Source organism: Miniopterus natalensis, chromosome 3, assembly GCF_054644295.1.
Source record: "Miniopterus natalensis isolate mMinNat1 chromosome 3, mMinNat1.hap1, whole genome shotgun sequence".
NCBI lineage: Eukaryota > Metazoa > Chordata > Mammalia > Chiroptera > Miniopteridae > Miniopterus > Miniopterus natalensis.
This window is the reverse complement of record NC_142083.1, coordinates 84,178,440-84,201,211: the sequence shown is the minus strand read 5'-3', so window position 1 is coordinate 84,201,211 and position 22,772 is coordinate 84,178,440. Positions and strand designations below refer to the sequence as shown.

Below are 22,772 nucleotides of genomic sequence, written 5' to 3'. Positions count from 1 at the left end.
ATAACAGCCACTTCAAGCATAGAACAGTTATGTAACTTTTTCTATATAGTGTATTATCAGAATTTGGTATAGTACATTTTTGCTATGTATTTTATGGCGATAACATAAAAATCCAGCCGCTACAAATAAGAATCCTGCTTAGAAGTTGTTTATTTGAAACACTTTAACCTGATGTCAAATACATGTCCTTTTATATTCAGTACATCTACAGCTGTAGATTTCTTTTTGTTCTGGCCTGGAGTTTAATTTCAGTTACGCTCTCTGAGTTTTCTAAAATGGGACAATAAGAGGATAGGGTTTCCTTCACCTGTCACGAAGCAAACATGTTCTACTAACTCCTATTAAGCACTAATGTTATAATTGTCTAATTGACAAAGTCTTGACCTCTAGGAGATAATGAGGGAACCCCAATGCCCATCCCAGTGCCTAAGGCTTTCCCCAATCAATTCTTACTCTCTGAGAATCATTTATTTTCAATATGGGATGTTAAAGAATTGTACAAATGGATCTTTTCACAGCTTTACCTCCCACTTTCTCATGATTCCCTCATCCCCCAGATATTTCTGTCTCCTAATTTGCTCCAACTTATTTACATTTTTGGCACAAAAATGTTGTGTTACTGTGAAAGAATATGGGCTCTAAAGTTGGGAATCCTGGCTTTGATGCTATTCTCTCAAATTTGTTTAATTTTTCCAAGCTTTAGTTTTCTCATCTGTAAAATGAGAATAATACGTACCCTACCTACAGAGAGTTCATTAGGGCAAAATTAAGGAAGGCATAGACAAGACTTAGTGCCAAGCTTAGTAGAAATGTAGTAAATATTCTTCCCTTTTCTTATTTTCACTTGTCATTTCTATTTTTTAAATTAGGAAACTGGGTCCCTGAGAGGTTAAGTGACTTGCCAAAATTTAAAATCTCTAGCCACACCCTTTTTTAGAGTTCCCTCCAAGGGGCCTGTAGAGATTCATCTTTCCTACTACTCATTCCAGCCTTTCCAACTGCCCAAATCTAAGAACCTCCACCACTCTCAATTCTCTGTTTCCTTTACCTTTCAAATGAGCCAGTCATCAAGCCTAGAAATTTTGCCTCTTAAATATTAATTTGAATTTATTCCCTATTCTGCATTTCTACCATCTTAACTTAGTCCCTCAGCATTTTAGCATGAGATTTTACCAGTCACCTACCTCTGCCAGAATTATCTTTCTAAAATACCAGTCCAATCATATCACTGTTTGTAGAGTCCACATTCCTTCACAATTGTGCTTTAACTTACCACATCAGCCTTATCTTCTGCCCCTCCATGCCATGCCCTTTCTACACTGGCCTCATCAAACCTTTGCTGGTAGGCAAAAACTGTTCATGCCACTATGCTTTGATGAGAAAAACTTCTTTGCCTACCAACTCTTATTCATCCTTGAAGACTTTTCCTAGTTTACCCAAGTAAAATTAGGTGTTTAATTCTTTAGGTTCCCATAGCACTTCATACCTATTTATATTCTATGATTTTTCACACATGCTGGAATAGTTTGCTACTGACCTCTCTTCCCTCATTGGGCAAATGACTTATTCTCTATAAAATAAGGGGGGGGGGGGGGAGGGTGGTTCTACTAGATGAATGAATCTCAACCTGGCTACACATTAGAATCACTCTGTCTAAGACCAATTATATCAAAATCTCTGCAGATCCTCTCCCTTTGTCCGCACCCATCAGGGATTTTTCCCCTCAAATGATTATCATATTGTGAAGAAGGTTGAGAACCACTTATACTAGACCTTAGTTCTAAGGTACCTTTCAGCTAAAATATTGTTATTCTGTGAACTTACATAGTCTTTTTTTTTTTTTTTTTTCTCAAATATATATTGATTTCAGAGAGAGGAAGGGAGAGGGAGAGAGACAGAAACATCAGTGATGAGAGAGTCATTGATCGGCTGCTTCCTGCACGCCCCCGACTGGGGATTGAGCCCGCAACCCGGGCATGTGCCCTGACCGGGAATCGAACCGCGATCGCCTGGATCCTAGGTTGCCGCTCAGCCACTGAGCCACGCCCGGCCAGGCTTACATAGTCTTTTGAAATATAAGAACATTCGACTAATCAAACCAGGAATTAAATTAGAAAAAATAGGGGAACAAAAACACTTTTTATGGTAATAGTTAAGGAAAAGTAGTAGGTAGTGAAATAATATTTGTGTAGAAACATGTAACTTTAGAGCTCTGATTTTCTCGTTCTGTAATAATTGTTAAAACTGAATATGGCCAGATTGGTTAAAGTGTTTCTCTCTGCAATTCTCTGCCCCCCCCCAATATTATTAAGAGAATACACACACACACATACACACACACATTTAACAAGAGTTTGTTCTAATATTAATTTTGAACTCTAACATTTAATATTTAACAATTGTCACCAGGAGCTTTGAAGGAAGAACAGATAACATAAAATAACACAGTGTTGACATTAGTAATTTACCCAACCCAGTGACACATAATTCTGTTTCTCAAAAGTGCATTTAATATGAAATTTTCAACTTGTTTGATCATAGGACTTCATTGTAAACACTCTTCTAATGTAGGAAATTACTTTGTGTGTGTGGAAAATTTTGCCTTTGGATTTCTTAATCCAAGTTTTATCTTGTTTGAATTTAGAAATTTATTTTTACTGGCTGTCAGGCAGATATTTTCCTGTTTGTAATTCAGGGACGCTTTAAAGGCCAGAGACAACAGTTTTGTTGTTGCTAAACATTTTTTGCTGAGTATGTTTGGATCTCCTACCTGTCTGCATTTGGCTGATTATATATTAAACTTCTGTAGTTTGATATTGACATTCTTTGAATTCCATTATTATTTAGCTTTTTTTTTTTTAAATATATCTTTATTGATTTCAGAGAGGAAAGGAGATGGAGAGAGAGAGATAGAAACATCAATGATGAGAGAGTCATTGATCAAGCCAGCAACCCAGGCATATGCCCTGACCGGGAATCGAACCCTGATCGCCTGGATCCTAGGTCGACGTTTAACCACTGAGCCACGCCCAGCCAGGCTTATTTAGCATTTTTAATATAACAGTGATTACAAATCATTTTATTTACTAATATTTCATGTAAATTAGTCATTATGAGCAATAAAGTACAGTGGAAAGAAATTTGCCCTGAGACTTCATTTGATTCAAATTAAATGTTAGCACTGGTTTTGGGACTATCTTAGCCTATTAATAGCCTAGCATCTTTTTAAATATTATATCATTATTGGTGTTATCTTGATTCCTTTCAGAAAAAAGATATGAGTGAATCAATAGATGAACAAATAAAATGTGATGCCTCTTGTTTTTTTCCTGTATTATATTTTCTGTCTCTAAGTGTAGTATCTGACAATGGTTTGTTTTTGGAGAGTAGAAGCCATGTGCCAGGTTGATATTCCTATTCTGCTGTGTTTTAATCTAGTGCTAGATAAATGTTTGATTAGTTTCATTTTAGAATGAAGTTATGCTATTGGGATATGTAAGATATTAAGTTGATATTCATTTTGTCAGTTCTAGACAAATTAATATTTTATCACAGTTTGTCTAGTTAAAGCTACATGATTGCTTTACTTTTATAATTAAATTATGACCCAATGAAAAAATCTTTTCTAATGCCATATTTTAAACATCTCAGTCAGAGACTATTGGACAGGGAGTGTTTCTTTATGTTTGATGTTTGATTCCTGTTTCAAAAAATAAATAAAATCAAGCAGTTAAGTAGATATTAGGTGACAGCTTGCAAATTTGGTAGTAGGATTTCAGAATAGGCTAACACTTATTCTTTTCCTTTTGCTACGTTTTGTAAAGATTTTCTTAGTTTATAATTTTCTTAACTTGAAGGGATGTGTGGGAGTTTAGGGTGAGCATAATGTCAAGGAATAGTAGGGTGAAAGAAATTATTCAATATGAAGAACAGATAATATTCCATGGAGACATTTTAAAATTTTGTGCCTAAAGGATCTTTGAAATTATGTGACAGTTTGTACATCTTAACATTATAAGGCATTATGGTACTTGTAGCTTAGAATTAATTTTCTGTGAATGTACTTTATTCTATATGAATAAATAATTTGAAATGAAAATTCATAGTTTTGAAAAAAATCAAGAAGTCATATTTTTATATTCCCTAGAAAAGTAAGTCATTTTACTTACATACTCACTTACCTAACACATATTTTTGAGATTCCAGCCTTTCTGGGCTTTTTGTTTGCATGACCTCTTTTTCTAACCATTTACTTCCATCCTATTTATATCTTCCTATTTAAAGTATGTCACTCATTGGCATGTATTGTTAAACTTTTAAAAATTTATTCTGTTTATCTCTGTCTTTTAATAATAGTGTTTAGTTAATTTACATTTAACATAATCATTGATAAGGTTGGATTTAGGTCTACTATTTTACTGTGTTTGTTGTTTTTCTTATTTTTTGTTTGTTTGTTTCTCTATTCTTTTTAGCTTAATTGAATATTTTTAGAATTTCTTTTAATTCCCTATTGGCTTTTTAACTAAAAAGATTTGTATTTTTAATGGTTGCTGTAGGAATTACAGTATACAACCTTAATGTCTCAGCCTACTTTAAGTTAAAATTTTCCGACTTTTATATAATGTATAGAAATGTAAGAATGTTGTAATATGGTCACCTCTCTCTCATCCTTTATGTTATAACTGCCATATATACATCTATGTATCTTATAAACCCTATAACTGTTACAGTTTTTACTTTGAATCATAATATTAAAGAAATGAAGAGGGAAAACTAGTTTTTGGTATTTATCTACATGTTTACTGTTTCTGATGCTTTTCATTCCTAATATCCAAGTTTTTATCTGGTAACACTGCCCTTCAGCCTGAAGAAATTCTTTTAGCATTACTTGCAGTATGTGTCTGCTAGTGACACTTTTGCCTTCACTATTAAAGGGTATTTTTGTTGGATGTGGAATTTTGGATGCATAGTTATAAGAGACCCTGGATTTTGTAAGGTTCCCTCTCAAGAGTATTGTTATATTTTAACACACAGTTAACCTTGCTGAACTCACTTTTGCAAACTCCATCTTTCCTATGGTGAGCAGCAGCTGAAATCTCAATTCTGTTCTTTTTGCCTTAGTTGGGCTGTTAGGAGTCTGCCCTGTGTGTGCATAATTTTAGGGGTCAACCAGAGGCTTGAGCAGAGTTTACACACAGAATTTAGGGGTTCCTCTTTTGTGGCTTTCTCCTTTCTGGAAACTAAATATAGAGTCAAGAAATTGATCCACATATACATGGTCAGTTGACTTGCAACAAAGGTGCAAAGCCAGTTTAATGAAGAAAAGATTACCTTTTCAACATATGGTGCTGAGGCAATCAGATATCCTTATGTCAAAAAGAAAACCAGAAAACTTTGATTCAGATCTCACAGCATATGTAAAAATTAACCCAAAGTGGATTGTAGACTTAAATGTAAAACAAAAACTGTAAAATATCTAAAAGAAAACATAAGAGATAATCTTTGTGACCTTGGGTTAATCAAAGATTTCCTAGCTTCAACACTAAAAACATGATCCATAAAAGAAAAAATTGATAAATTGGACTTCATCGAATTCAAAACATCCATTCTTTACAAAACACTATTATGAGCATAGAAAGATAAGCCATTGTTGCAAGTTACATATCTGATACAGGTCTTTTGTCCAGAATATATAAAGAACTCTCAAAACGATAAGAAAATAAACTACCTAATTTTAAAAATGAAAATATTCGATCGGATACTTAACCAAAGATACACATATAGCAAGCACATTAAAAGATGCTCAACATCATTAGAGAAATGCAAATTAAAACCACAATGAAATACCACTGTAATTCACTGCTGGTAAGAATGCAAAATGGCACAACCACTTTGGAAAACAGTTTGCTAGTTTCTTTAAAATTTGAACATGCAGCTGCCATATGATTCAACCCTTTCATTTCTAGATATTTACCCAAGAGAAGTAAAAGCATGTATCCATATAAATACTTGTACAAGAATGTTCATAGCATCTTTATTTTCTATTAAGTAAGAACTGTAAACAACTCAAATGTCTACCAATAGATAAATGGATAAACAAACTATGGTATGAAATGCTACTGAGCAGGCAACACTTTTATCAAATGTTTTGCCACTGCATAATATGGACCACCATCCTTCTAGCTTCCCATAGTAGTTTTCTTGCTGGCCACCACTCAGCCTCTAAGCCAGTGTCACATATTTAGGGTTTTTGTTGTGTCTTTGGCACTTTAGTTACTGATTTCTCTGTCAATTAGGTTAATTTATAGCAGTTAAGATAGATTTTCAAGCCAGACTGCTTTTTTATTTTCATCAGCATTAGTTGCCTTTTGTCTCATCTTAGGATGCATTAAAACCTTTAATGACACCAATAACTATAACTTCTCTTTACACTATACTAAAAAATTGTACAAAATACTTTCAACTTTTATTTATCTAGTTGTTAGGTGGGAAATATATCTGTGTGTTGTACAAGGAACCTGAAGTCCAGAGACGGCAGCTATCACACAGCAGTGAAACTGAACTAGAACCAAGGGATCCCATTTTAATACTTTTGTGTAAATTAGAGAAAAATAAATGTACCACGTGCTTACACATTCTTTATTTTGACAGTCTTTTCAACAGACCACGTTTAAGAGGTGTCTCGGACTCCCTATTGCCAGTGGCTGGAACACAATGGATCACACAGGGGCACTAGACACTGAGGATGAATTGGGACCTTTAGCCCATCTTGCTCCAAGTCCTCAAAGTGAAGCCGTTGCTCATGAATTCCAGGAACTCTCCTTGCAGTCCAGTCAATACTTACCCCCTCTGAATGAAAGGAAGAATGGTGAGTTCTTCAGCATGTGCTATGGGGACTTTGATTTGAAGATTAACCTTTTTGTGAGCCCAATTTATTTTTCTTTGGTATTTTTTTTTTTTTTTTGCCAGTTACATTTGACAGTCTGTCACACAGGAGAGAGCCTATAGGGGTACTACCTGATTTTGAGTAATAGGCAGATTTTCATTTTCCATCCAATTCTTCCATTATTTCCCCAGTGTCTTTAGTAGCAACATTCTCTTTGGAAATGAGCTTTAGAGTCAACCATTTTAACACCAGCAGCGGATTTCATGCTAGAATGGTATTGGAAAGTAGCTTCTTGTGGTGATTCCAGGGAAGATAGATTGTGGAATTAAATAGATTTCCTTCCCAATTTTCCCATCTCCAATGTGTTGCAGCTCAATTTCAGAATTGGCAGAATTTGAGCTATCTTAATGATCACTAAGAAAACAAGGGTGTTTTATTTGAGTATTTTTTATATTAATCGGTATAAGATATGGCCATATTTCCAGTCCTTGGCTGGCTCATCCTTGTATATAAAATAAATATTTTCTATGTATTTGTTATCTGTTCAGGAAATTTTCATTGATCACAGAGGCATCCCAGAGTTTCCAGAAAACACAATACTGCCAATTTTTAACATAAATGGAGAGAGATGATATAACGTAATACTTAAAACATAAAAACTAACAAATATAAAATATTAAAATTTACACATATGCATATTAAAAGTGCAGAATTAAGAATTTTCAACTGGATTTATTGTGCTTTTCTCACTTCTGAGAAGCCTTATATTCACAAATATATTTTTTTAATTTCACTTTTAAAAGAAAGAAAAGTTTCCCTGTAGAACACTTCCATATGTACTAGGTTGTTATTTTTCTGTTTCCTAGTGTTTCCCAATTCTTTTCATTATTGGCCTTATCTTATTTAGGAAAATGGATAAAAGATATACATACCCTACTAGTCTTAGTTTTTTAATACATGTCTTTGGAGTATAACTTGCTCTCCCTTCAAATAAGATATCTGATTCTTATATGTGATACTTGCTGTTAGGCACAGCCCTTGTGCAGTTTAATTGGTATACAGCAATATTTTGGCTAAGGTGCTGCCAAAGCCTTCATGAAGCTGGGGTTGACGGATGATGGCTTTAGAACCTTCCATCAGCTAGGGCCTAGCTTTATCTTAGTGGTTGAGAGAGAAGAATCACATTTTCTGAAACATGACTAAATGTGATCAGATTTACACAGTACACTTGGATCAGTATAATAATGCTCAAATTATTATCTGACAAAAAAGAGAGCTGAGCGGATATAAAGTTGCCCTAATATACAGTTGCTCAAGAAAGTGGTCATGTGTAGCAGAGGAGAGAAGTGAAGTGTGTGGAATAGGTTTCTACTCTGTGAGGATTTATTTGATCCAGCTCACCACATTCTCTTGCAAGAATGTTCTCTTGAGTATGTATGCCTGAATATAAGGTAAGCTCAAAGACAAGATGGTCTCTGCTTGTAAACTTTCAGGGAGGTAGATGAAATGGTAAAAGTTTTAACTAACTAATTTAGTTACATATATATAATTTAAGTCACATTTTATGAAGCAGTACAATAATATAGAAGAATTGCTTTATCCACGCTCATTTCATAAAATGAGTGTTGCTCAAGCTCTGTCCATGAATCTTTGTGGTGTTTTTATCATTGGTAGAACCTCTGCATCATCCATCTAGCATGAAAATCCAGGGTGCATCTTCATTTCTGTCTCCTTTGTTTGAGTTACAGCAGTTGTTGAATATATGCATAATCTGACACCAAAGATTTTATGTGTAAACCACAAGTATCATTTACAAAACAGTGGGGCTGCAGGGGGTTTTTTTGTATGTGTCTTATAGTTATATATTCATAATCTCTATAACATAATTACTCAGGTTTCATCTGTGATTTGTTATAATATTTTAAGGGGCTGTAGTTTCTGTTTCTGAATCTAATCCTTTTTTAAAGTAGTAATACATTCACAGAGTTTAAAAAGTAGAGATTACGAATGGGTACATGGTGAAAGGTAGGTCACCTTCCCAGTCTTGTCCCTTAGCTACCCAGTTCCTGCCCCAGAATTAGCAGCTGTTCACTTGTGTCCCTTCTGGAGAATACTATTTGATGACATTTCTAAAAGCAGTTTTGAAAGTCTTTGTAACAGCATCCAACACTTTGAATGTTAAGGTTATACCCTAGGAATAATTTGTTGATTTTTTCCCTCCCACTTTTTTTTTCCTGATTCTATTAAGATATTTCTGTAAACATCCTAAAACCAGCTTCTAATGAAGTGGATTAAAAAATTTTTTAGCCTGGCGGGCATGGCTCAATGGTTGAGCATTGACCTATGAACCAAGAGGTCATGGTTCGATTCCTGGTCAGGACACATGCCCAGGTTGTGGGCTCCATCCCCAGTAGGGAGCATACAGGAGGCAGCCAATCAGTGATGTTTCTCTCTCTCTCTCTCTCTCCCTCTTCCTCTCTCTGAAATCAATAAAAAAAAGTTTTTTTAAAATATATTTTTTTAATTAAATTTGTTGGGGTGACATTGGTTAATAAAGTTGTATAGGTTTCAGGCGTACAATTCTCTGATACATCATCTGTATATTGCATTGTGTGTTTACCACCCAAAGTCAGATCTCCTTCCATCACTATATGTTTGACCCCTTTTACCCTTTACTACCTCTCCCCCAGTCCCCTTTCTCTCTGGTAACCACCATACTATTGACTGGGTCTATGAGTTATCGATTGTTTTGTTTGTTCATTTGTTACTTTCACCTTTATATCTTACATATGATTGAAATCATGTGGTTTTTGACTTTTTCTATCTGACTTATTTTGCTTAGCATGATACACTCAAAATTGATACATGTCGCAAATGGCAGTATTTCATCTTTTTTATGGCTGAGTACTATCCCATTGTATATATGTACCACATTTCTTTATCCAGTCATCTATAGAAGGACACTTCAGTTGTTTCCATGTGTTGGCCACCATGAATAATGCTGCAGTGAACATAGGGCTACATACATATATCTTTACGAATAAATGTTTTACTCTTTTTGTAATTTTTTGAGGAACCTCCATGTTGTTTTCCATAGCTAATGTTTTTCTCAAATACTTTTTTGTTTACTATTAAGTAAATGAAAGAGCATCTCATAATATAAAATATTGTATAAGCACTCAAATATGAGATAATCTCCTTTTTTCTAACAAGTGACTTCAGGAAGTTAAAAACCTTACCTTATACTTAGGCATACACTCTAATTTTAGGTTTATGCTATATTAGCCTAGTTCATGTATACATTACGAAGCATAAATGGAATCCCTGTACAGCTATCAGAAGTCTAGGTTTCCGATGCAGTTATGTGAGTACATGGAATAACATATAGATGGAAGAACCATAACTTTCTTACCTTGATGCTTTTTCAAGTTTATTCTTCATTTTTTAGGTCTTCTTAATGCCATGTTTAAATCATATCATATACAAAATGTAGGTATTAGCCTAAAAATTAATTAATACAAAGTACAGTTTAAATGCTTTGAGATAATCAGGTTTAGATATTTTCTTGATTTTTGTGTTTTGTCATTCCTAAGTATTTGAATTTCACTTGTTAGAATTATTTTCTTTTCTGTTGGGGGAAAATGATGACATTTCAATTTGGGTTTAGTGTGTAGAAGGATTATGTCACCAAATAGTTTATAAATAAACTTTACAAGGAACGTGAACTTGACATTTAAGTAATGATTCCAGGATCTCCCCTTATTTTTTATTAATATTTATGTTGGCATTGGTAGTGGATTGGCAAAATATTCCCACTACTGGAGTAAACATGATAGATGTTTAGAAAAGATAAGCTAGGGTTTCCTTTATCTGTGAATGTGGCCAAAATAATTCTGGAGTTAGTGGCACTTCAAAAGTAAGGCAACCGTTTAGGCAGTTAACTCTTCCCAACAAGTGAGTCCTTCATAAAAGGAAGTAGATATGCAGAGACACATAACTAATGTACCTTACAAGACAGTGCACACACGGGTACTGAGCTTTGTTTTGACATTTTATACACACAGCAGACTCATTTTCGTGTTTCAGTATTAACATTCCTTCAAATGGTGGGAATTAAAGGGAAATCAGTCAGGGGAAATCAGTCCTTTTATTGTTTAAATAGGAAAGCTCAGGTGCTGTAAATTGAGTGTAGCTTTATAAAAGGAAGAAAAGGCAAAGTTGATGGAGACAACATACCTGAAAGAGCTGCAGCCCCTTTGCTGGGATCCACACGTGGATGAGACGATGAAGAAGAAGCTTTTTATTCATGAGGCCATTTGCAAGACTAATCTATGCTGGTTGGTGAATTTAAGCTTTTAAGTCATTGCCAGCAGTATCATATAGTAAGCGGATAAGTAGATACAGATTCCCCTTTTATAAAACTGTTTGGTATTTCACTACTTCTTGGTATGTCTCTGAAGATGAGGCTCAATCATGTTAACACGGCCACAGATATACCAGGCCAGCTGTTAGTATTAGTGTCAAGTACGTGGCAAATAAGCACCTGCCACCTTTTTCTCTCTAAATTAACTCCTCTTCCTAAATTAACCGGCTTTTTTGAAACTGTACTTACTATGAAATAGCATGTTTTAGGCCTCAGTGAAAAGGAGACTTATTTGTTGTTCTTATTTTAAACTTTGGTATTACTAGTTACTACAGTTGTTAGGTTTTTGAGCTTATAGTCCCATCTTGAAAAGTGTTTTTCCTAAAATTTCCATCTGTTAAATTTATTACACTGAACAATTTTAGACCATCTCTTGTTCTTACTAGAAAGAAAATAATTTATTCAAAAGTCTGTTGCACACAAGGGAATACAGGGTGGCTCTTTGTGTTGCATCCAATATGGTATTAATTCATTCGCAAACAGTCACATGAACTTTGCCTCACCATGGAACCCAGCCAAAAAGACTGCCTGCCCTGTACCATGGAAAATAAATGGCACATGTTTGCAGTGGGTCTTTTTTGGGGGGTTTTACTTTGAAAACATTTCCCACCCCTCATTAACCTGTTAGGCTTACTGGTAGTCCAAAGGTGATGAGCTTTTGTCTTGAGCACGACCTTGCTCCTTAGAATGTCCAGGAGTGGTATGGCCTAATGGAGACTAGTGAGGGAAAGAGGAAGAAGCTGTTTTTCTCTGGAGCAGACAGCCAGGCATAAAATTCTCAGTGTCATAAATGGAAAAGAAATCATTAGAGGCTAAATAGCTAAGACAGGGAACTTGCTTTCTCTTATCTAAAATTGTCTCGTCATTAGCTTTACTGTTAACATATTTAGGAACTTGAATATTTAAAATTCTCAAAGATATTAGTAAATATTCTGATATATTTAGATAATTTCTTTTCCTGCTTTCAGGAGTTACTTAAGAATATTTAGACTTAGAAGAGAAATATATACTCCTTAAATATTTTCCTTAGTTAGTTTTGAATATTTTTTAAAATTAGGCTTTAGGACTTATACTAACCATAATTATAAAGTTTAAGAGCCAACTATGAACCTCTTGACAACTGCAAAATGAAGTCCTTGATTAATTGTGGCAGCTCTCATACTGTTGTTTTTGTGACAATCTCTTAAACCCTCTCGAATGAAAAAGCCAGGTAAGTAGCTTAAAGGTGAGGTGCTGTCCCTTCACATTGGGCTTTATAAAATCTATTAAATAGCATGTTTTGTTTCACAATGTAAATAAGTACCTATAACCCTTTCCACCTTCTTTCTTCTATTCGCGGTTTCTTATTTAGGTAGTTTTGCTGTTACTGAGGATTTAGTTTGCTTCAGTGGATTGCTGAACACACCCAAGCAGAGAGAGAGAGAGCTGGCATGATCCAAACACTAACAAAGGCGTGTTCTGGTTATCACTTACAGCTTCCGAAGTGCATCAGCAAGACCATAGGCCCCAGTTATGTAACAGCCCGAAGCCTCATTTTGAGCTAATTCAGTCTTTAGATTGTGTCCTGTCCCAGAAAGACCCTGAGGACCAGCAGTTAACATATTTATGTTAAAAATAAGATTTAGAACATAATTAGCAGTTTAATCCAACATGAGACCACATTACTTTAAACTTATAAAAATGTTTGCCTAAAATTTTTACAAGGCTTTTCAAGAGTTACTAGTCTCCTGTTTCTCAGGAAGCAATTTTAAAAGGTAACATATAAAATATAAATGATTAATTAATAAATATTACTCAACTACAATCCCCTAACTCCTTAGACCTTTTAGGGCTACTTGGAATTGAATAATTTATAGTTGAATAATTGAATCAGACCCTATGCTGGGCCAAGAGACTTGGTTCAAATTAAGTCAGTGCTCTTTTTACTTGTATCAGCCATCTAACCCAACCACAGTCACCTCTTCTAGCTAAAAAGGAAGAGAAAGGATAGACATAGGGAATGTACTGGGAAAAAAGTGATCCATGATTAATTTTCTTCCTTTATTACTTTATTTTAAGACATCAGTAATAAAGTGTTATTGTGACAGAAAGCAACAAGACAGTTATGTCGGAATAACAAATGTATTTGAATTTTCTCTTGGGTTTGTAGTTAATAATCACCCAGACTAACTAATAAATATCATACCCAGTGTTTTTCTAAATCCTTTAAGTAATCCATACTGTTGGCTACCCTCACCTGCTGCCCTCACTATTATTAACAGGAAGTATAGTCTTTTGGGAGTCAGGACTCCAGTCTCCTCTGCTGACTCAGTCTGTGAGCATGGGTAAGTCTCAGAAGCTCTCTGTCATGGTACGCTTATTGTAAATTCGTGTGGTAGCTTTCAGCCCATGTGTCTTTCTCTGGCTGCCCTCCCTCATTGCATCATGTGTTCTTATCTCGCATTACCATTTTTGCCTTGTGCTATTCATTGGGCAGCAGAAATTGAAAGAATGGAAGGTAACTTCCATCTCAGTTAACTGATGGAATTTTCTATAGATAGGAATTAGTAATGTTGCTGTTAAATACGCTCCTCACAGATATATTATTAAACATACATGCCAGCTCTCTCAACTGGTCAGACATTCCCCCATATTGAAAAGGAAGCAGAAATTGACTAAATTTGTGTTATCCTGAAAAATGATGTATCTAATTTAGAGTATGCCATATCTTCCTATTCATGGTTTTCAAGGGTTGGCAGGTATGTGTTAACATTTTTATAATAGCATTAAATTATCAGTTAAAAGACAGTATTTTAGCTTCTTTTTTTAAGCCCAAATTATTCACGTTCTTTTTTGGTCATTTATGTTATTACTTTTATTAAGAAAATGTTAATAGTTGAGTGCCTGTTTCACCAACTTAAATTTTTGACATATGACCTCTCTATTTAATAATGATATAACAAGAAAAGCAAAAAGTCTGACTCACAACTTGTGATTGGTTCTTGTAGGCTAAGTTTAAGAACTAACAAGTGTTGGAGTTATTCAGCACTCTGCAGATTTGAGATTTATAGCTACAAAATAGGAGACCCCCTTTGACAGAAGCTTTGATCCCAACAGATCCGTTAAGAAGTTTATCAGTTTGAGTAATCAAACAACATGTATAGTACTATATAAAAAAAAGTTTACCATATCAGAATATTTAGCTCTCCTAAAGTATTAAAAAAAATTCAAGAGTAGAAATGGGGATACTTTTTACTGTTAGAAAACATTTATTGAATGATCATTGTGTCTGTTACCTTAAAATAATTAAGCCTCTAGTACAATATTGGCAATTCAAAATTTAGTATACTCTCATAAAATTGTTGGACACACAGATCTTTGAAAGTAATTCCCTCAACTATATACAGAAAATTAATTTAGAGATGATTCTTGCAGATAACTGAGAGGAAGAAAAACCTAGTTTTAAAGAAAGAGAACTGCAGAGTCAAGCCTAGAGCCTGCTCTGTCGCTCTAGGTGTGTGGTGTCAGGCCGCACAAAGTCTGTCATCCATAAATAGTAACCATGTTAGATGTACCATATAGGTTGTTGGGGGATTAAATGAAATAAAGCATTTATAGTAACCAGCACATCATTAGTACATGTCAGTCAGTCAGCATTGCATGCTTGATGTAAACATTCCAGAAGAGGCACAGTGGTGGAGAGCACCAACTCTGGAGCCGCCCTGTGTGTCTGGATCCCGGCTACAACACCACCAGTTATGTGAATTTAGACAAATTTGATGTTTTCTTTGCCTTGATCCTTCATCTGCAAAATGGGGATCGTACTAATACCTGCTTCTTAGGGTTGCTGAGGATTAAATGAGTTCATATAAGTCAAGTATTTAGAACAGTGTGGGCATATAATTAGCACACTCGTACTGTTTTTTTAAATATGTATGTTTTGAGAATGCAGCATTTCAGTTCATACTAAGTGAATATAGTTTGTCAGGGTTCCACCATGGTGTTTTATAACTTAATGTTTCTTTCAATAATCCCAGTAATTTTTGCCCCCATTTTCTGCAAGTTGTTTTTTTTAAAGACGTCAGAGTGACATGCAATTTCTTACTGTCTCACTGTGTGCCTGCAGAACATTTGAAGAGCAACTTATCTGATGAGAGCTGAGAGGGCTAATGTAGTAGGCACTGATTTCCCATGAAGTTCGTTTCTCTTGTTGGTACTGCCAGTTCCCACAATCCTAGCATTCCCTGGGCATCAGTCAGTGTCTACAAGGAATGATTTTCAAATATTAAAGCATGTGAAAAGACAAACAGGCCAAAACTCAGAGCTCTCTAGGGACTACGACCTCCAAAACAGACTCCGTTCTGACATTTTCACAGGCTGCTTGAAGGAATTCCAGCAGGGTCATTCCATTTGGTAAACTCCAAAACAAACGCTCTGTCATCGAGGACTGATTTACAGATTTTTCTCCTTATGTACTTGTTCTGAAGAGATTAAGATAGTAGATATGGTTGCTGAGATTCTTATAAGGTATTTGATGTATATGATAAGTACTATACAGAAGACTTTTGGTATTTTGAAATAATAAAAGTTATTATGTTGAAAGAAATTTCTTGCTCTGAGTTGTCTTTTAAATTCTTTTTCTTTTTGATTCCAGAAAATTCATGTCATAACCATATCTCTAAACTAAAAATTTTCATTATTAACCCAATTATTTAACAAAGAAATAGACTAAATTCAGAAACAATCTTTTATAAAACAAACATACATGAAAATATGTATATGAATACTTGTTTCACAGTGACCTTTGGGATATGTGAAAACAAACAGTTCTAGTGTGGTAGAAATTTCCTGCAAAATCTTGGTGTGATAGCAGCTGTTTAGATGAGGCTTTAAGGTTACTGGGGTGGGGGAAAATCTATAAGTTGTTTTTCAATCACTCTGAATCCTCTAAAAATATTTCACTGTGTATTATTATATATTTCTCTTTTAAAAAAAAGAATACACTCCTAAAAATAAATGAGAAGGTCAGAACCCAAGAGATTTGGAGCCTGGACAACTTAAGGAAATGGGTAATTAGGACTTACTTGGTTTATAGTTGGCCTTAAATGCCACAGCCTCATGGTTGTCCAAGTCTGAAGTCTGTGAGTAGCATGTGTGAAGTTCCAGAGGTGAAGAGCATTCCTCATTTGAAGGGAGTGCTCTTGTTATCAGGTTTATTGGCAGATTTTGTATGGTTTGTTTCCTTCTTGCATGTTTCTTTTCAATGAGATAATCCTTTGGATGAATATGCAAAGTTTTAGCAATTGAAAGAGTCCTTATACATTGAAACATTTCTTATGATTTGATACCTCATTCTGTTGTAGGATTATGTTTTGAACAAATTTAAAAATGGGACACAGGCAAGTAAATTGATACATGATCTCAACCAAGCCTCTCAAAATCGGTAGTAAAAATAAAACTTGTTTTATTATAAATATTCTAATAACTTGTCAGGAACCCAGGATATTTCAGAGGTCTCTTAGTAAAATAAAATGGAAGCAAATGTGAAATATTAAGTTGCTTAGTAATTGATCACAAATAGTTATTGAATATACTAAAAATTGTGTGGCTCTTGATGTATAAAATATATATAATGAAATATATATATATATATGCTTATGTTACTGTTTTCTCAGGTCGGGAATAACAGTGATATTTAACTAGACATGCTCTTAATATAAGAAAGTAATACTTTTCTGATACTATATTTTTCTAACAGATTTTTTCAGACTTTTGTTATCTATTTCTCTTAGCTAGTCTCTTCATTTTTCAAATAAATGGATTTGGTTAAATAGCAACTAGCTGATAAACTAGTAAAATCTCTGGTTGCATAATTGTGTGCTTGTTTATGTGTGCATAGAAGAGAGTAGCTGCTTGATTGATTGCTGAATGCTTTCTGAACACTCAACAGAAACGAAATGCTTACACCTTCAAAAAGTTGAAGATTTTATTTGGACACTCAAATATTATAATTTGGAGAATTTTCCAGATAAAGGAATTTAAACTTATACCAATCAGATCAAGTTAGGACTGAACAAATTGAAATTTAAAGAAACCCAAGCCCTAGTTGATTAGAGTGGCTTAGTTGATTAGAGTGTCATCTCCATGCACCAAGGTTTCGAGTTCGATCCCTAGTCAAGACACATACAAGATTCAACCATGAATGCGTAAATAGGTGGGACAACAAATCTTTCTCTCTTTCCTTTCTGCTCTCTCTAAAATCAATTAAAAAAATTTTTTTTAAGAATCCAAGTACTGCCCGGCCAGGTGTGGCTCAGCAGTTGAGCATCGACCTGGGATCCAGGAGATCGGGGTTTGATTCCCGGTATTCACGGTCAGGGCACATGCCCGGGTTGCGGGCTAGGCAGCCGATCAGTGACGCTCTCGTCATTGATGTTTCTATTCCTCTTTCTCCCCCTCCTTTCCTCTCTCTGAAATTAATAAAGATATGTTTAAAAAAAAAAAAAAGAATCTAAGTACTTAGTTCTGAACTTTGAATTTTGGAATCCACTAGTTTTAGACAGCACAATTGGTTCTTGAACAACACAGGTTTGAACTGTGTGGTTCCACTACATGTGGATTTTTTAATAAATATATAGCTGGCTCTCTGTGTCCCCAGGTTTCATATCGTAGATTCAACCAACTGTTGATAGAAATTTTCTTTATTTCTTTCTTTATTTTTTAACAGATCCTCAGAAGCATATTTATTTGCTTTTAAAAAGAACATTATAAAAGAATCCTTAAAATATTTTCTCCTCTGTTGTGAATATGCTTATAATTATTTCATTTTTTCCCTTTTTTATTTATTGGGATGACATTAGTTAATAAAATTATATAGGTTTCAGATATACAATTCTATAACACATCATCTGTATATATGGTATTGTGTGTTCATCACACCAAGTCCCGTCTCCTTCCGTCACCATGTATCACCCCATACTCTCCGCTACCCCCCTTCCCTCTGGTAGTCACCGTACTGTTGTCTGTGTCTGTGAGGGCTATTTTTTTTTGTTTTTGCTTAATCCCTTCACCTTTTTCACCCCAATCCCCTCCCCTCTGACAGCTGTCAGTCTTTTCTCTGTATCTGTGAGCCTGTTTCTCTTTTGTTTATTAGTTTATTTTATTGATTAGATTCCACATGTGAGTGAAATCATACGGTCCTTGTCTTTCTCTGACTGGCTTATTTCACTTAGCATAATGCTCCCCAGGTCCATCCCTGCTGTTGCAAATGGTAAGATTTCCTTCTTTTTTATGGCCGAGTAGTATTCCCTTGTGTAAATATACTACAGCTTTTTTTATCCACTCATTCACTGATGGACACTTGGGCTGCTTATAATACTGCAATGAACATAGGGGTACATATATTCTTTTGAATTAGTGTTTCAGGTTTCTATGAATCAAAATTTTCTATTCTCTGTTTGGAATCCACATATATAGAGGGTCAACTTAAGTTATTTGTGAACTTTGAACTGCCCAGGAGTCAGAATCCCCAACCCCCACATTGGTCAAGGGTCAACTGTACTTCGGTTTTTGTTTTCTTCACCTATCACACTAAAACTATTTAAGGTATACTCTCTCATGAAAATGTACACATACATTTCTTAAATGACCATGCATGTTTCATGTACCCTTGAGGATGAGATAAATGTCAGATCTAGGTGGTTTATAAGGTTGTTCACATCTTATATGTATCTTTACTGGTTTTCTTTTTACTCGTACTATCAATGACTTAGAAGCATGTTGAAAACCCCACCTACTATATTGCATTTGTTTGTTTCTCCTTTCAGTATTGTTTTTCTTTCCTGTATTTTGAGACTCTGTTAGGTGTTCTTGATTAATTGACTCATTTACATTATGAAATGTTCCTCCATCCTTGGTAATTATTCTTCTATCAAAGTCTTCTTTGTGTGATAGTAATATAGCTGCTCTAAGTTTAGCATTGCATGATAAATCTTTTCCCAGCTTTTACCTTTAACCCATCTGTACCTTTATATTTAAAGTACCTTTCTTTTAGAAGCATAGAACTGGATCTTTTTTTAAGTCTAGTCTGACAATCTGTCTTTCAGTTGCAGAGTTTAGATGGTTTGCATTTAAGGTAATTAGTGATGTGTCTGGTAAAGTGGTTATCTACTTCTGTGTAACAAATTACTTTATACCTTAGCAGTGTAACACAGACACATTTATCACCTCACAGTTCCTGTGGGTCTGGAATTCAGGCACAGCGTAGATGGAACCTCTGCCTCAAGGTTTCTCACAAGCCTGCATTCCGGGAAGGATCAGTTTCTAAATTTGCATTGTTCTTGGTGAGATTCAGTTCCTTAAGGGCTTTTGGACCCGCAGTCCCTTGCCACGTGGGCCTCTCCGACATGATAGCTTACTTTAGCAAAGCCAGTAAGAGAAAGTCCGCTAGCAAGACAAAGTAACAATTCTTTGCAACATTTCCTCAACATTGCCCAATTTTATTGATTAGAAGCAGATTACTCAAGGGGAGAGGATTCTGTAAGGCCATAAATACCAGAAGGCAGGGATCACTGGGGGCTGTCTTATGCACTACCTACCATAATTGAGTTTCAGTCTATCATTTTGCTGTGTGTTTATCCAGCCTCTTCTGTTTCTTTATTCTTTTTTTCATACCTTTTTAAGTTACTTTTTTAGTACAATATATCATTTCATTATTTTTACATCTTAACTGTATGTTTTTTTCAAAAATGCACTGATCTTTTCTAATGCAGGTCTAATAAGCTTCTAATACTGTCTAATAAAATGTTTATCTTAGGTATGATATTTTTATCTCTAAAAGTTCCAATTTCTTTTCTGCATTGTCCATTTCTATTGTCATTATATGCATGTTTTCCTTTAAATACTTGTACATAGTTATAATAGCTGTTAGTAGTTCCATTTTTTTCTGTCATTTCTGGGTGTTTTTATTGAAAATTTTTTTTTGCTTATTAAAGAGACATTTTCCTGCCTCTTGGCAAGAAGTCAGTGATGGGGGGGGGGGGGAGCGGGGTGTAATATTGTGAATGTTACATTGCAGAGTGGCTGGATTTTTCTTTTGCTGTGTTCCTTTAAAGTGTTGCACTTCGGTTTGGTAAAAATCATGGACTTTTGGATCGCTATCAAGGCCTCGTGAAAACTCCTTAGAAAAGATGTGGGGTAGCATTCACACCAAAGATGGTGCCTTTACTACTAGGGCTTGACCTCCTTTGGAATCTCTGCTGAATACCCACTAAATCCCCCAGGGAGAACTTTCATTCTGGCTGGTGGGAGCTTGAATATCCCCCAACTTGGTGTGCACTTCGGGTGGTGGTGAGCTTATGTTTCATTTCTTGCCCAGCCTTGTGAAGTTTCACGCTATGCACTTATAACTTAGTACTCAGCAGACTCAAAGGCACCCTTATGCAGATTTCTAGAGCTCTTTTTCATCATTGGTCTCTCCTTTTCAGAATCTGCCCTGCAGCTTCCAGCTGCCTTAGCTTGCCATGCTCTCACCTCTGTCTCCTTAACTCAGCCAGCCTGACTAGCTGTGTTTGAATTACCCTTCCTTGGATTCAGTCTGGAAATTCCCTCCAGGCAGAAAGCTATGACAGTTGTAAGGCTTATCTAATTTATTCTCTTGTTAGGAGTCAGAGTCCTGCATTGCTTGTTTCCCAAAGCAGTTTGGGAAATTTTCAAGTACTTTGTCCAGTTTTCTAGTTTTTTTATGGTGAGAGAGAAAGTGAAGTCTATCTTAGCTGAGTATGGAATTGGGATTTTAACACAAGGCCTGTGCTGTTCCACTGAAACACCTTTCCAAGTGCACGTAATAGCTTTCTGACTCAACTACAGCAGCGGGGTCATTTAATTTTGGGTCCACCCAAACCCTCAGACCTTACTGGGCAGACCAAGCTGCTCCTGGCTTTGATCAATGAATGAATGAAACCAAATTATTGATTAGAGACTGAAGCCTATAATAATAGTTGGTTCTCTCTTTTTTTTTTTTTTAAATATATCTTTATTGATTTCAGAGAGAGGAAAGGAGAGAGAGAGAGAGATAGAAACATCAATGATGAGAGAGTCATTGATCTAGCCCGCAACCCGGGCATGGCCCCTGCCGGGGAATCAAACCCCGATCTCCTGGATCCTAGGTCGATGCTCAACCACTGAGCCACACCCAGCCGGGCAATAGTTGGTTCTCTTGGCAAGTAGCTTTCCAGCTTTTGCTGTGGGCACAGAATGATCAAGATTTTCATGAAAGAAATCATGGTAGGGCCTCTTGGGTCACTTGGAGCCAATGGCATAGTTAGTAAGTTGGTTCAAGAAGTCATTTTGGTGGTGGGGGGATCATCAAGAAGGAAAGGCCTCACTGATTAGCAGAATCCATTCTTCATTAATAAAGGACTGACTAGATATTAATGTCTCTTTACAAAAATATTAAAATTAAGAAAAAAATTTTGACTCAGTATTTGAATTTATTTCAACTCGGCAAAAGAGTCAGCCTTTATAAGAGATAGCTAAAGATTATATTTTTCTTCTCACATGTGTAGTAATAGAAATTTTCTTGTCAGGAATATATAGGTTATATCAGGCCAAAAAGCATAGAGTTGTAGATTTACTATGAGTGTAGCTGACTGTTCTTTCTGTATCTTCCCATCAACCTTTCCACCTCCCTCCAATACAGGAAGCCTATGCTTAGGGGCAGGAATGTCCTGGAATGAATTGTATCAAATTATTTTTGGCAATTTACATACATATACACTACTCTACCTGCTTTTTTCCCTGTAGTTTGCATTTTCATAATGCACTTATAGTAATTTACACTAATGAAGGAATAAAAAACCTTCTTTTTAAAATACCATATTATATAATGGGGAATATCAGCATGATTTAGTAGCTCATGATTATATTAGGATACTGGTGAGAAATTCTACTTAGAGCCAACTAAATATCAAGGTGAATCCACACAACAAACACCACAAATTCTCATCCTTTTTTGGCAAACAGCTTTAGAAGGGGAATTTACGTTGATAATGTTTTGAGTGTTGTAATAGAAATAAAGTAGAATATCACTGAGGATATTTGGGAATCATAGAAACAAAATTTGATCAAAAGCTCTGTGGACTATACTTCCTGCTTTTCCCTTTGGCCAAGAGGCTGAAGGCTCCTACCCCAGTACTCAAGGCCACCCTGGTGACCCATCTGTGCCTTGTGTGGCTATCTTACTGCCACTGAGAAGCCTGAGTGGGTTAGGAGACAAAGAACAGGTGTAAGTCACCAGTAATGATCAGGGTGAATGAGGCTTTCCTGTCAGAACTGACCCCAGAGAGACAGAAGACAGAGCCTGGAGCAGGTGTGCAGCTCCGCTAAAGAGCCGTGGGGCTTGATTCTCACTCTTATATGGTCCGGGTGACCTGTTGTCAGTAATAGATGGAAACCAAATAAATAAGACACCATCAAAGACATGGA

At 35.5% G+C, this 22,772-nt stretch overlaps 1 protein-coding gene across 3 annotated transcripts in view; it reads left to right on the top strand.

Moving 5' to 3' along the window:
• MRTFB (myocardin related transcription factor B) overlaps positions 1–22,772 on the top strand; it is a 262,401-nt gene that overhangs the window by 130,400 nt on the left and 109,229 nt on the right. For all 3 annotated transcript variants that reach the window (XM_087815647.1, XM_087815648.1, XM_016196221.2), the window contains one exon: positions 6,652–6,868. In XM_087815647.1, coding sequence (XP_087671773.1) covers positions 6,652–6,868 — 217 coding nt within the window. The remainder of the gene's footprint in view (positions 1–6,651; positions 6,869–22,772) is intronic.